The 15,800-nt window shown below is 50.5% G+C and overlaps 1 protein-coding gene across 1 annotated transcript in view; it reads right to left on the bottom strand.

The window, feature by feature from the left end:
• Positions 1-15,800, bottom strand: part of LOC131205962 (uncharacterized) — a 53,649-nt gene that overhangs the window by 23,318 nt on the left and 14,531 nt on the right. Inside the window, exon 2 of the mRNA XM_058198293.1 lies at positions 3,908-4,078. Within this exon, the coding sequence (XP_058054276.1) occupies positions 3,908-4,052 (145 nt within the window). The 5' untranslated portion in view covers positions 4,053-4,078. The remainder of the gene's footprint in view (positions 1-3,907; positions 4,079-15,800) is intronic.

Raw genomic sequence — 15,800 nt, 5'->3', positions numbered from 1 at the left:
AAACTGAATCAACCAGGGATCGGCCATGTAGCCGAGCCGAATGCCGAACGTTTCGCTTGCGGCGTAAAGCGTCCTGCTGGCAAGGACCGGTTGCGGTGATGGTCACGCGTATCCTTTGGCCGAATTTTTCTCCCGCGTGGTCGGTGTGAAAAGTGGGTGAATGTGGCGAATTCTTCACTGGCCACCGGCGGGCGATATACATTTTTAACAAGTGTAGCACAGACCAAGAAGAACCGACAAAAAACGTGGGTCCTGGGAGACAATGTTGTTGTCTGGGGGGGCCGGTGGGGACGATGATGATACGGGAATCAGAGATTCGCCGAGAGCGATCGTCGATAGCTGCAGCAGGCACGAAAAAAGTCCAATTTCATCGAGTGAATAATTCACGTTTCTATGGGCCCGGCGTAGAGAAAGGATTATGTGGACTTGAAAATCGGACCCATCGCCACACACGCATCGGACTGGCATTTGTTTCCGGTTGGCGTTTTTCGGGGCGCGGCCAAAGAATGCTGGACTGCTCGCTTTAGTTATCCGGCATTTGGCAGTTGGGTTGAGGTAGAGAGAAAAAAAACCTATGCTCTTGGTACGTTTGCCTTACATGTCCGAGGTTTAGTGGATTACGGATCGTGATACCGGAAAAGTGTACCGTGCAGGTGCATCGCGCTCGGTCATAATTACCCGCTGGTCCGCCGAATCGTGTGTGCAGTGTGGTTCGAATATTGGATTCGATGGTGCATAATTAATGTGTGATTCCATCGGGTCCCGTTCGTGAGACACTTTATTTGGAGCCCGTTTTGAAGGCACCGAAGGTTGAAACATTCGTACCGAAATGGACAATAAAGCGGGAATTGATAAAAAATTAACCGAGCATGACTTTTCCTTTAGCAAAATCAATCAGCACAACGCGTATGGCTATACCGGGTAATCACTGGAAAATTGATATTTCTACATCTGCCATGCTGCCCGGACACTACGCCCGGGCCTTAAATCCATGTTCGGTTCACGTGGGATTAGTTACATTCTTTTGCGAGCTTCGGTTCGATGTTTTTTGTTCACCTGCCCCACCCGGTATCTATGCTGCACCGCGGAGCATAGATATCAAAATTTCCATTCGCATCGCAAGCGGATTGAATTACACCCACACACCCAGGCACACACTTGCCCGGTCGTGGGGAAGACAAAAAGCATGGAATTCGATCGATGGCTTTGGTCATCGACCGGGCAATGCTACTATGCTGCCAGCGGCGGAGATGCATTTCACTGGTTTTCACGGGATGGAATTATCGAACGCTCGGCTCCCGCTGGCTCTCGAGTTCGTTAAGAGGGAATTGTTTCGAGCCAGGTCTTCCGGCGTCCAGGTGATCCGTGATCCGACCACCTGGCCACCCCGGAGCCCTAATGGTGTGTTCGAAAAATGTAATCTGTCTCCTGGCAGACGGGTGTAGAAGGTTGTTATTGCTCTTTTTTCCTTTCACTGTGGCACCGAAAATACTGCACACAGCCATGTGGGGAATTAGGACTCCCGGGGGCTGCAGCGGTGCGTCTTGTTTCGTGCACCTTTCGTTATGTTAAGCCTCCGTTGCGGGCTGGACATCATAATGACGCAATCAACGGCGGGCGAATATGCGCAACCCAGCGCGCACTGCGTTGCCAAAGGGCAACGCAAAGCCGGCGGCCAACTTGAGGCTTTATCCGGCCGAGCCAAACTAACGAGGAACCATTTGGGGTGTTCCCCCAATACTCCGTGCTGCAAATGGGCGTCGCATTGCAGGCGCAAAATAGCAATCAAAAGCGCGGTGCACAAAAATCCGTGCAACGACGACAACCGGGTTGGTTGGTGCTGGATTCGGCCCGGCAGCCCGTTGAGTGATATTAAAAATTGATAAAACTTGCGAAACTGTTTTGTGTGGCCGGTGGCGGTGATGGCGGCGGCACCCGGCAGCCTGGGTACGTAAACATGAAATTAGTCGAAAACTTTGTTGCCACCAACCAACGGGTGGGGCAGGCAGCAGCGGCAGCCGCGGAACCGTCATCCCCGGCACAGCGACTAATGATCGTGAGTTCCGGGAATAAAGTTTTCCTTCGCAAGTTCCCATTTTTCTTCAGGTTTTTTATTTGCTGGTTGCCTTTAGCGGGCGACCGAAACCTCGGTCCGCGGCCCTACGGTTCGTCCTTCATTCACACAACCCGAAGCCCAATCGGTTGCTGGGTTGCCCGTGGCCCAATTTACGACGACGGAAAACACATGTGTAGAGAGAGAGAGAGAGAGAGAGAGAGAGAGGGGCAAGTGCACGCAGAGTAAACTCACCGCGCCAAAGGGCTACAAATCTCACGGCAATCGAAACACGCGGCCTGTGGCTGTGCGAAGAAACTATTAAGAAAGTTTCTAATTAAAAGCATGCAATAAACTTTTATTTACAACCCCGGTGAAGGTGGTGCGTTCCGGGAAGCGAACGGTGCGGGGTGCAAACTGCATTGCCATTTCCGTTGCGTTGTGCATGACAGTTTGACAAGGTGTGAAATCACCTACCACCGCCCGGAGCCACCGCCCATTATGCGAACTGCAGCGATTCAGCAGCAAATGCACAATTCATAGCCGCGGCCACGGTTTATGCTGATGCTAATGCTGGCACGGTGCGGCATAGTAATTATTCCGCTACAGAAAGTAACTGTTGGCGGGCGTCGAACATGTCACTGAATAACTTTACTTGAACTGAGCAGTTCTATTGTTCAAATGCCATTGCCTGCTGAGCAACTTCCAAACAATCACCACAGTTATGCCGTGCAATACAAGCGGACAATATTATTAACTAGTTAAATGTAACCATTTTTTGCTCTATTATGATTTGAATTAGCGCACATCAGATAAATTTAATAATAATGCAGTTCGAAAGGCAATGAATGTAAAAAAGTATTTTGAGTACTTGTCAAATGCTCTACACTTTTTATGTAATAACTAACAAAGCTAGTATAATGCTAAAACATCTGGAACGCTTTACCGATCGCCTAGAATCAAATAACTTCGTTGGCTGAGCTTAAAAGACACCTGATTGAAAAAAGATTCCATTCGCCGCTTCAACATTAGAGAGTTCAATCGAACTTTAATAGTTGTTTGATTTCTTGGAAGTTGTTCCGCTTGCATTTTTACGCCCTGCACCCGGGCCTGGATGGCGTCCAATTTTCCGCCTTTAACCGTAACTACCCGTCGTGCGCGGGTTGATCAAAAGGTCGAACGGCGACGAAGTCCGGTCTCGCCGGACGAAAGTGAGCTACCCATTCGACACCGGGCCAAGTTTGACACGAAACATCGAGGGCCACTGGAAAGAGCTTACAATTAAGTTTCTTAAGACGATTTTCCACTTCCTTATCCACACGGTCCCCGGTCTGGGGCGGCGATGCTGACGTGGAATTGGCACTCGAAGACACGGCTAGCTGGGTCCGACCGTCTAGCAACATCGATTTGTTCCCCATTTTCTGGGCCCTTTTCTCATCGTGGCTACATTCTCTGTCTTGAACAGGGAAAAAAATCTGACCGCCGGCTATCAGAAACAACGGGCGAAACCTTCCGCACAGACTGCAGTAACTCGAGCCACTCGAGAAAACTTTCTCTAATAGACCGCTGCAAATTCAATTACACCATTTGTAGTTTGCAGTTCTATCCGCTACCGCCAACTCCCTAACCTCTCTTGCCTTTGGATCGATCAACCTAGGAAAACGTCCGCGACGAGAGCCCAAAGTGGATTCTGTGACATCAAACGCACAAATTATTGATGGTCGATAAATGGCCGAAGCCTTTAAGCTTTTGTGACTTTCTTTCGCCAATCGTTTTTCCTGCGCCAACATGCCCATTGATTGGCCTAACACGGATTGGGTGATCCAATAAAGTTTGCCTCCGCCAAAAACGTACCTGCCAGCCGTCCGTAGCGCTGGAACATCCGCTCCACGTCCGTTTTCGAGCACTGAAATGTATTCAGGTTGCCGACGAAAACTCTCGAGTTGACCGCCTGCGGGTCCTGCGAGTTGGTCTGATTGGAGAGTTTTGACATCTTCATCTTGACGTGCCTTTTGCGTAGCTTGGCTGGAAAAAGCAAAACGGAAGTGAAAGTTAGTCGTGAGTGACGTTACAAAATGGACCACAGCGCACCCTGCTGGATCGGCCTTTACTCTTAGGTAGGTCGCCCCCCGAGAACTAACCCCAGAACTTCATCATCGAAAACCGAAAAGACGAATTATTCCCGACATTAAATACCGCTCGGCTACCGGGAGTGCAACGGATTACGGTGCGGCAAGTGCTTTGGCCGTTAAATGTAGGTATCCGTTCCGCCCGGCCCGCCCGGAGCCTGAAAGAATGTATGGGAAGCAAATTCAGGAGGAGTGCCTCGGTACGAAATAAAAAAGTCATTTCTCCAATTGCTTGATTGGAAGTGAACGAACCAAGCTCGGTCTCGGAATGCAGCAGCCCAAAGCCCGGCCACAGCCTGGAGCCCGCTTTGGACATCTCACCGGCTGGCTGGAATGCGGCGGACTTGCACCCAGACCCGCCGAGGACCGGGCCGGCAAGAACGTTAAAATGCAAACGATAACTTCTGCACGACCGACGAACGGTCCTTTTCTACGATGCTCACGGCCCAGACGGCGTCGTCGTCATCGGTACCGTCTTCATCGTTAAGGACGGCCAACGGGACCCCAGACTCGGTGCAGCGGTCTGCGGACAAGTTTGCCGGGGAGTTGATGTCGAGGAATTAAAGTAAGAAGTAATTTATATTTGTTGCTTCTCGCCGCCGCTCATGACGCCGAGCGGTTGGAGATGGTTTTAATAGTTTTAATATTTCAATTTGGCTGGCATTTGACTGGGAAAGTGTATGTGTTTGTATGAAATGTGCCGAGAACCGATTGTGGTGTTGGCACGAGCTCGGGAACATGTTTCAATCATTTCAGAGGCCGTGGCCTGTTGCACCCATTCGTAGATGTTAGCATTACTCTGGGCCAACTGCATCTAATTGGTTTGTTGAACTTTAATGAAATTGATACACATTTTGGCTCACGATTTTCCTCAAACCGATGCCAATATTTGAGTGTCCTTGTTGGGGCACCACAACACTTTCCGACTCTAAAGTGTAAATAGTATTCCCAGGGCGTTTGAATATTTAACAAGCAGCAGAACAAGATAGAAAATGCATACATACTTTCATCTTGGTGCCAGTGTTACCATCTTAATAAATTTTGCAACCCACAACTTGGTCGATTTCACGAAGATTGCATCAGACAGTTCTGGCATTCGCCGGACCCGGACGTGCGGTTGCCATTGCGCACCGCACAAAGAGCGAGATACGGAAACGGTCGACAGACCGAAACCGAACCGAACCGAAACTTCTATGATCCGCCAATAGATAAACATGTATGTAAAGTGCAGCGGGAAAAGCAACATGCATATAAATTTCAACACCTCAACTCGTTTCCCGGGGACTCTGTCGGCGGGACCGTGTTGCCAATAACTTTCCCGCCCAACAATGGGGAGCGTCAAAGCTATCTTGGCTCATGTTTCGTGAAATGTTCATGCATGATCAAACTTTGTTTTCCCAGCACACAACACACCGTGACAGAACGGCACCCGGCCGGTAGACCGAATCAAAAGGCAACCCCATCTTGGCCACGGAAAGGGAGGATTCCTTCGCCGGCCCGTCAGGAAGAGACGTTGCCCGTCGAAGGGAATATTCGGAAAAAACGAAATGCGCTCCTTCCGAGAAACGGAACAACGCGGCCCCGCTTGAGTCGCGCTCCGTGGAGTCCTGTGGCAGGCGTTAAAGGCAGCAGGTTTCAGTCAATAGTCTTCCGACGGACGGTTGGTCCTGCACACGATTCGACAGGCGACCGAAGCGTCTCGTGTGAACTCCCGTACCTTTCTGGCGGCCACCAACATGGAAGGGTTATGCCTTTCGCCTTCCCGACCGTTCCGTTTTATACTGAGCCCCGTTTTCTGGTTGAACTTTCCTTTCAGCCTCCCTTTCGGTAACATTTTCACATACCCGGGAAGGAACGGAAAAAATGGGAAGAAACTTCCTTGAGGAAGACGCCCAATTCGACCTGCCTTCCAACGAACGAACGACGACGGCGACGACGGCGACGGCGACGACGACGAGCGACGTGACGAATGGTTTATAACCACGTGGGAATAGTAGCAGGTTGTTTTTTCCACCGCCCGCGCTTGTTCTACTCGATTTACGATCGAATAAACGGTAGTCTAGGCATCCCCGGCAGGCAGGGTTAGGGCCATCCGACCGCAAGCGAAGATTTGGACAAACTTTTTCGTACCGGCACAGTGGTGGGCTAATTCTGGTCCACTTTTTTTGGATTTCATTTTACAGTGTTTTCCGGTGCTGGCTCAGTGGAAAAATAGTGTTACTCTCATTGGAAGGTACTTTTTTAAATAATACATTTCATTCGGTGTGGTTTGTAATAATAAAGTAGAGCTAACTGTTAAAGGTTAAAGGCTGATCGTCGTCAAATGAGAAAGTGTCAAGGAAATTAATGTAAACCATTGGGATTGTTCAAGTTCAGAACAGATGAAGCGTGATTGTAAGTTCTGGCGATATCGCTTAGTGGGTCCGGACTAGAAGAAAATTTACGAAAGTAAAAATTCGGCTCTGACATAATCATGAAAAGGGCCCAAGATTCCTAATGCCTATAGGACAACCGGCTCGTGAGCGAAAAGTTGGAGCCAACACATATTGTAACACGGTAGGTTATTGCGTTCGAACCAACCTGTCTTCTAGATGGCGACTCTAGTGAATTCTTCTCTGAACAGCATCTACCACACATCGTCAACACAAACGTGTTCGAGAATTGTTTTGATAACTCTTCTTACGTTTGGGTCCTTCCTAAACGAGCTTATGAAAACGACACAGTATATCTCTCATCTGTGTTTTCCAAGAATTGCATTTGGTCCCTGGCTGTGGCTTAAAACTCTCGTCTGTTTCGTTCTTCAACACTTCACAAGCCGCACAAGCGGACATCAATAAACGTCTCGAACCGGAAAAAGCAAACCAACGTGGGTCGTGTTCCGGGAGCGACCCGACGGGAGGCCCCTCGTCGACCGGCGTCATATTTAATTTCTTGAGCCATCGCTTGCACCATCCTGCCCACGACTGACGGATTGCCTGTGGCGGTGCTGAGTTGCGAAAGGCCCTCTGGCACTCGCTTTGATACATTTTCGAAAACATTTTTGATAGTAAACATTCTCAAACATCTCGCCCCACGCGGAGGTCGTCCACTAAACCGTGTCCAAACAAACAACGAGTGCCACCGACCGAGGAGAGAGAGAGAGAGGCAGGCAGAGAGAGGGAGCGAAAGATATGGAAATGGCAAATTGGTTCCGGCCCACCCTTTTTTCATGGCCAGGAGCGCTCGTTGGGAGCGAAATTCTTTCGTCTTCGGCTTAAATAGCTCCATCGTGAGCCGGTTGAGGCTTTCTGGGGGGCGTGACTGGCGTGGCGTGAATGATCCCGGGAGTGTACGAGGGCACACAACAACAACAACAACACCACCACCAACAGCCATCCATCAGGGCGTGAGTGCGCGCGGTGGCATTTATATAAATTTTGGCAGAAACCAGAAACGGATCTACGGGCTGCCGGTTTGCATCATGCTGCGGCGCACCGTGGCACTGTTTACAAACCACCAAATGAATTATGGCCACTTTTTCCCGACGCCGAATTTTCCACGGCCCCCTCCCCGACACTCCGACAGGCAGGCCTCTTCGCTTTTCACCTCTATCTCTGCGCCATCCAGTGATATTTTCACCGCTGCATTTGATGTCGAAAGATGCCACGATCTTTCAGCGCAATTCCAACGAAACGACGAGGACCGGCCATGCAGCCATGAGCGGGTGGAGCATTTTCCCTGCACCCCCCGTCGGAGGGTTTTCCACCGTCATTGTTTTGGCCGTCGTGTCCGGGCTTCCTACTCTCGCACCTTCGCGTCAATCGCTTAGACCTAAAATTAGCTTCCCGCGTGCAAATTTAGCTCCACCGGTGAGTTCCAATTTTCCTCGGCCTCGGGCCGAAAAATACCACCCAACCATTTTGCGGTGGATTGGCCCAGTGCCGGAAAAATGACACTTTAACGAGAGAGAGAGGCGAAGAAGTGAGCGAAAAGAGACCACCGCGACGCGGCACTGCCGAAGCGCTGAAAGGTGTGGAATTTTTATAGGAGTACATAAATTATGATTCACCTTCATCTCGGCATTGAAAGGCGCGGGAGTTGTTGTCACAATCATCCTTTTTTTTCGCCACTCTCCGGCTCGACACGACCACAGCCATCCTACACCTCATCATCAGTCAACGCTGTCTGTCAAGCTATCCAGAGCGTGCCATCTTCATCTTCACGCGATCTTGATGATGGTGGACTACCCAGCTCAGCTTCGGTGCGGTGAAGATGGGCGAAAAATTCTCATCATCCCGAGCTCGGGTGATGCACTCGACGTCGGTCGACGGCAAAGAAGGAAACGGATCCACGGGTGCGTCCAGCTTGTCTGGTGGTTCTCTTTTGCGTCGTCAGCTTTAAGACGGACGCAACAAAACCGTGAAGAGGTATCAACTTTCAGCGGACACCGAAGAGACACGTGAAGGTGAAACTAAATTGCCGGGCATTTTAACACTTTGTTGCATCCGGAGTTGCATTTGAAGTTGGGTTTGTCTCATGCAGTGTTTCGATTGGTAGTAAATTGATGGATTCTTCGGTATCTTAAATTAATATTTAAACAGACAGGAAAATGCAGCCCATTTGAAGTGAGAGAGGCTCGATAAAAATAAGGAACTATGTTATGATAATATTTCACAACATTCGCATATTTTGGTTGGGTAGGTTTATGGTGACGCGATTTTTGAGTTCTAGGCCTGGTATATTCAAAGTTTGCGTTTTGAAATTCTTCAAGCAAGATATCGTCGTTGATTCACATCGTTTAACGCGCCTTTCTGAATGATTAATAAATGACAAAAATGCGTACATGTAATTAAAACAGCTAAACACATTATTGCCCCTTTTTCGAGCGACCAACGATCTGATCCAGGTTGTTTGCGCAGATTTAAAAAAAGAATAAAATGCTGCACTTGAATTAACCGAACGTTGCAAAAACTAACCTCGTCGGTGGGTAGAACCTTCATCAAAAAGCAATTACAAAATCGTTTAATCACTTAGGTTGGCGCATTCTTCGGTCATGGTGTCAGCTCACAAGGATCGCAAAGCTGATTGGTTCATCAAAAAGTTTGCCCCCCGGGAAGTCCTTTAAAATTGCTACCAAAGATACGGAAAATCTAAACAATCGTCGCACGGTAGCAAAAAAAGGTGTTCACGTCGTCGCTCGCGTCATCCGGAAGGGTCCCTTCATTAGGCCATTTTCTTTTTCCGGGTTATCACCCGCCGCCACTTTGGCAACTCATCAACCGTCCCCGCGGCGAAGCATAGCAAAAATTAAATCAACCATTAACCCTCTTTCGCGAGGGCCAAGCCGATGGCTACCTTCATCAACGCGTGTCACTCGCACCGCAGCCGTGGCCGGGACGATACCGGAACCCGTTACTTCGGGCCAATCACAATGCCCGAAGACACCGCGCCGCCAACAGCGCACAAATCAAATTTAAAACCACTTGAAGATATTACGCGTGAAATTGCTGAAATTAATACGCACCGCAACGGCGCTCCGCCCTCGTTGACCAACAACAGTTCCGCTCATCAACGAAAGGGGGTTTTCTGGGGTTAACCGGAAACTTTGCTTCCCGCGTTCCCTTCCCCGTTTAAATCAACCCCTCGTCACTCGCGAAGTGCGAAGTGCTAATGGTGAGCCCGCCATCCCCCGAGGTCCGCCGGCGATGGAAGATCCCGAAATGGGATGCCTTTTGTGGAGTGCGTTTTTTGTGGCCACCGCCGCATTTTTCCGGTCGCATTACATTCCTCGTTTACTCGCGCGCTGCGGGCCCGCTTTCGGGTGGGGAGTTATCAGGATGGAATTTTATTAATTTTAGGATGAACATTCTTCGCATAATTCTCCGTCTGGTGGCCCTCGGTGGTGTCGGGTGTCGGGTGTCGTTCGCCTTCTAGGCCGATGGAGGTTTCGGGTCCCTTCCCTAGTATGTCAGTCGCCACCGCCACCGAGCCTGGCAGCCATTCCGAAGGGCATCTTTGCCACTAATAACCGAAGCTGCCATTCTTGCCCGGAGCGCGCCTTCTCCTGACTGTGACGTGGAGGAACACCCCGGGGCCGACGATACCGGTTCGACAGGGAAGCGCTGCGGCGAGTTGAGATTTGATTTCCTCTACGACCGAAGGAAGGATTAAATTGATTTGTGGTTGAAGTTCCAGTTCCCGTGCTGCCGAACTCGCCGTGCTCGGGCTCGGGAAACTCAGAAGTGAGCCAAACAGAAGCTATTCATGTTTAATTAAGTAACTCAGACAGTATGTCCTAAAGCGGGATTGCCGAGATGCAAATTGGGGCGAAGTGTTAATCCGCTCCCGGCTCTCCGACAACCGGACCAGATGCGAACTTCGCTTCCCGTTAGGAGCCTGTTTTCTGAAGTCCTGGTTTTCTGGGGCCCGAATAATGACGCGTCTGTTTTCCCGCCAGAAACGAAAGTGTGGCGATATTATCTTCAAACAAGAAAAACGCACCAAACAAGTTGGAAACTAAACAATAGATTTGCATAAGCCACCCGGGCTGGTCAGACAGGCTTCGGCCCACGGGAAGTATTAGGATAATTTGTGCGTCAAATATTTACTCCCAGATTTCGTTGTGCGACTTTGTGAGCCGATCGGCTGTGGTCCTAGAATCAAGGACCACTGCACACGGTTGTGGTTTGCGGGCGTCGCATGCGAAAAGAACAGACTGGCCTCTGCTCTGTGGGCGGCCGTAAGTTTTTCCTCCACCAGCTGACCGACCCGAACGCGTGTTGGTGGTTGTGGTTTTGCGTGTTCCTTTGCCTCCGTCGGACCATCGGACCATGCTCCTGAGTATGTGTGGTGTGATTGTTTATTTCAATTACATTTTCCACTCTCCATTAATTGATTGGTTCGGTGCATCGGACGGCAACATCCCGGACCGAGAACCGGGAAGGGCGCGACCGGTCCGGTATTCCAGCCGCAAAAAGGGCGTGGGCAGGAGGACCTGGTCCTGGCGTGCGCGTAGTGCTCCCGTGTGTGCCGGTAGCCCGTCATGTTTACGTTCGCCCTGCGAGTAAATCATCTATCGATGCTCGATGCCTCGAGCCGGTGATTCGAGGGCCACTCGCAAGGACGGTCAGGTCGGTCCGGGTGGTGCAAGTGATGATAAATTTCCATTTATCGAGGCCCTCGTCGACGTTTACGACCACAATGTACCGTAGCTCCCCCGTAGAGCCGTTTGTTGGAGTCGGCACATCGTTGGTTACAATTTCTTTCCGTTCGTCGCGGTTTGCAACCAACTTCTAGGTTGAATCGGCATTTGGGGACGTTTTATGAAACCCTTGATTTTCGGCAAAAGCGAAAGTTGGCTGTTGAGTTGCCGATGAACACCAAAATAGAATCTAATTTTTGTAAATAAACAAAACATAAAAACAGTTTGCGATTTCGCACCCTACTCATGATGCTTTCCGTTCAAAACGGTTCCTTGTTTTTTCCTCGCAATGGCCCACGTCGGCCGGATGCACTGAAAAGTGCAGCGTTTTAAACGATTTTAATTGCATTGATTTACGGCTGATGGAGATGGAGTGGCCGGCGATGTTTGGCCCTGGGCAACAGGCTCGAGGACGTGCGGCCACTCGGAAGGGCCACTCTACTCGTGTGCGCTCTGCTTGCGGCGCGTCTAATCTAATTGAAACGCTTTCGGTGTACCAACGCGCGGACCCGGCCCCTTGCATTTCACCGTGGGCCACTTCTGCGGCCGGATGCATTTTAATTTTCTGCCACTTTTGGCACCCGAGTGCGGCGGCGACACACGGCACACACTGCTCACAAGAGATCCTTGCCGTCTTGTGCTTTCCATTCCAAACGGCAGCGTTTACCTTCCGACAACACCGCGCAACGTCCGGGTTTGAAGAGGAGCATTACAACTCGAGCTTTCGTGGTTCGAAGGTCCACCATGGTCCTGAGATTTTCCGGAGCGCAAGGCACGCAAAGGGCACTTGGCAGAAGCTGATTGAAGTCACAAGATGGCGTGGTTAAGGATCATTGTGGCCCCAAACAGGTCGTGATTTGTGACGTCTACATAAAGATGTGGAGCCGTGATAGAAGAAATGAGAAGCTTTGGAACCCTTTCCTTAGATGTGTATCAAGGATTTTTTTTCAGTAGAGTAACGATACTATCCGGCAGAAGGCAACAAAAAGTCATCCATCGTGCACCGTTTAATGCCCAAAGCGATTCTGATACGTCCCGGAAACATGTTTCGCTGTCACGGATTAGTATCGATTGCTCACTTGCCAACTCCAATTGACGCTGCGGTCCAAAATCACTTAACTCTCCGACGGCCGAAGCTCGGGGCGCATCGTCACCCGACCGGCCACTGCAATGTTGCAGCAACCACACGGCATCATCCGGTCGTCAGTGTCAAAATGGATTGTAAATTTCCGCCATCGATGCGAAGTGACAGCTTCCGGAGCCTCCCGGATTGGATCGCCGGCTCGCCGGTCCAACAAAATGTTGCCCACGGGCAGCCGTCCGAGATACGTCTTCGTGTGTCCCCGTTCGGGCGTGCCACTTTGGCATTGTCTTGCGCGAGGCAACGGCCATGTCCTTGGCGTGAAATCCAGCCGCCAGCAAATTTATTCATCGTCGTCGTCGTCGTCGCACTGTCACTCACGCTGCCGGATGACCCATCTCCGCCGGCACACCCAGATTGTCGGTTGGCATTCCGACAGCGACACGGTGGCAGTAGATCTTCTGCAACCACCGCCATTTAATTTAAAATAGAAATAAATTTTATAGAAATTTAATAAAATCCCCACGGAGTAGTAAATTCTCATTTACCCGTCAGACCCGTCGTCGGCAGGGATCGCAAGGCAAACACATTATGGGCCGGGCCAGCGTCTGTGTTCCGTGTGAAAGTCGGGCACACGTCTTTCCGTAAGAGCGCGCGAGTTGATCCATGAGGCAACGGTTTCAAAGGATGGCAGCGAAGTGCATCACAATCGAAACCTCCATCGCCGTGCTCATTTCGTGCTCCACACGCCACCGGCCAACCGGGGAGTTTCCAGGAGTTGACTGGAAATTAACCGGAGACACCTAAACGGCCCGATGTTCGGTACGCTGGCAGCTGACAGCTGAGCGGCGGTGGTGACGATTTCGAACGCTCAAGAAGCCACCCCACACCAGGTGTGTGCCGGGGCCATGTTTTCTTTATGCTCCGAACCGGAATGGGAAATTGTTTGAGCGGCGGCAGTGGGTCGGAAATGTCGGAAATCGTACCGTACCGGGTTTGACAGCAAACGGGAAATCTGGTGCACAACGGGATTAACGGGCACGCTGACTGTTGCAACTGCACTTCGAGCACGTGAATGTATGTTTTGCAAGCATTTTGTGCATTGTTTCTAGGGAATAAATTGTTATGCTCAAATAATGGATAATGTGCAGTGTTTAAAATGAAATTAAATCGCAGTCGGTTGTACAAAGTAATAACCGAACAAATATGCATCGATTGCATACTTTTAGGCGTTTTTAACATTCGCACAACAATACGCCAAAAATTACGAGTGAAACGCCGGATTGTACAAGCTACTAGTGAGTATGTTCTCCTATGATCATTTCTGTGAAGTACTGCAATAGTGTTCAGTATCAATTTTCTGATTAAAATTTGGCGGAACAACCACCGCTACAAACATATTTTTAAACAAAACACATTACGCCTTTCGGGTGCTTCACAAACCTACTGTAATTCAATTTCCCAATCCTCGAAGCTCCACGAAAAGCTCATTAAAATGCAGCCACCGGTGTGAGCCACAATCGGGCATGTTGTTTAGCACCAATCTCACCGCGGATAACAGAAATGTGATCCCCATCATCGCTCCGATTGGGCGCGCGCGTGGCACTGGCAGCAACAACATTTTAACATTGTAATTACATGCGATCGATCTCCCGACCGGACGTAGTTGTTTGTGGGCTCAGGACTCGGATTCGTAACCCGTGTTTCTTTATCCCGCCTCCCCCCCCCAAGGCGCCAATCGCCTGCAAGGATATCGCGGGCGCGGATTACCGATTTCTTCCACCCGTAACATGATAAATTGATATGGATTACGTGCCGTGTGGTGTGGTGGTAATTAATTGTCCGGCCGAGCGCGACCTCACGGCCCGGGTCCCAGTTGGTCCGGCGTGTGAATGCGTGAGCTCGACACCAAAGTGCAAGAAGTCTGCGTACTGCCGGCGGAAAAAGTTGACCACACAAAAACTAACAACCCGGCTGGCGGGCGACCGGCTGGAGAAAGGGCACACGAAAATGAATCATGGCCGTGCGCCCGGGACCCTGGTGAATGGGCTTAAAATCCTATTAATAAAATCCTGCCACACGGGAATTATGATTTATTAATTGCAATATCACTCAATGGTCGAGTCCGAGTTCCGGCCCGGCGAACGCATTCCGATGCGCGACCGCCTCGCACGGAGCAGAATCCAGGGGACGCCGGCTCAATCACCACACCGCCACCCCAGGCCGCTTATTTATGGTGCCGAGCGTACGCCGATGCGGTATGTTGGCGTAGGGTTGATACATCGCACCCGGCTTCGGTCAAGCCCTGCCGGTAAGCCAGCCGCCATCTTAAGCCCCCGAGACAGCCAGGCAGGCTTCAAGCCGTACGCCGCACGGTGCCGTCGAGGTCAGTGTCGGAAGTCGCCCGTTGGATGTGGGACAGCGCCCCGGCAGCCGTGCGCACCAAAATAGCCACATTATAAATTGCATCATTAAGAAGGAAGGAACATCGAGCGCGCCGCGATTAGCACCGCGAAAGGCAGCAGCTGTGGCCGGTGGCCGGTCATGTTCGTTCCATTCGGAATCTTCAGCATTAAAGCAAACGGGTTGGAGACTCTCGAAAGGAGGCAGAGCATAAATTACATACTTTTCACCGGGTGGCCGACCAACATTCGGCCAGTGGCTGCAGTGATAATATATTCAAACAACACACCCCCTTATGACGGTGTGTGTTTTCAAATATTTGCTTGCCATTAACGAAGGCAGGGCCATAATTGAGTTTTGTATTAAGCATCGTTTTTCCTAATTAAATCGATCAACGTGGTGCATTTATTTCAGCCAACGCCAACACACATGACACATCGCGCCAATTGATCGCATGCGGTAATAAGCACCGAGTGGAGATTTTTTCAGCAGTGTGCGAGGAGCAGAGATTCTATTTTTGCCGACCGCCACGTGTCCTTTCGCCCGGGGTCCTGAATGACAGCACAGGGTTCACGCTGCAACCCACTTAGCAAGCAAACCGTGCGGCGAGCGGTGAAGCCGTGTGATGTGATAATTTGTCGCCAAGGTCTTAATAAATGAGCCACGGCCTACGGTTTCCGTTGGGCTGGACGAGATTAAATTAATCCACACCGAGCCGCAGCCGAACCGCAAACCAGCTGGCTGCTGCGGGTTATTACACGCAATGCTTCACTTTCACGACGAATTACGGTCGCGTACGGTCACGATGCACGCCGGAGGCGCCTTAAGTGCCTTTAAAGTCACCACAACATGAAGTATAATGCATTTCCCCCTCATTACGCTATCTCTCATCTTGCCTCGAGTGGGCGACACTTCAGACTGCGCAAGATGAAACTATCGTTTCTTCTTCTCACT

This window comes from Anopheles bellator, chromosome 1 (genome assembly GCF_943735745.2).
Source record: "Anopheles bellator chromosome 1, idAnoBellAS_SP24_06.2, whole genome shotgun sequence".
NCBI classification, from domain to species: Eukaryota; Metazoa; Arthropoda; class Insecta; order Diptera; family Culicidae; genus Anopheles; species Anopheles bellator.
Note: the sequence above shows the minus strand (reverse complement) of the source record. Positions and strands in the feature narration are given on the sequence as shown.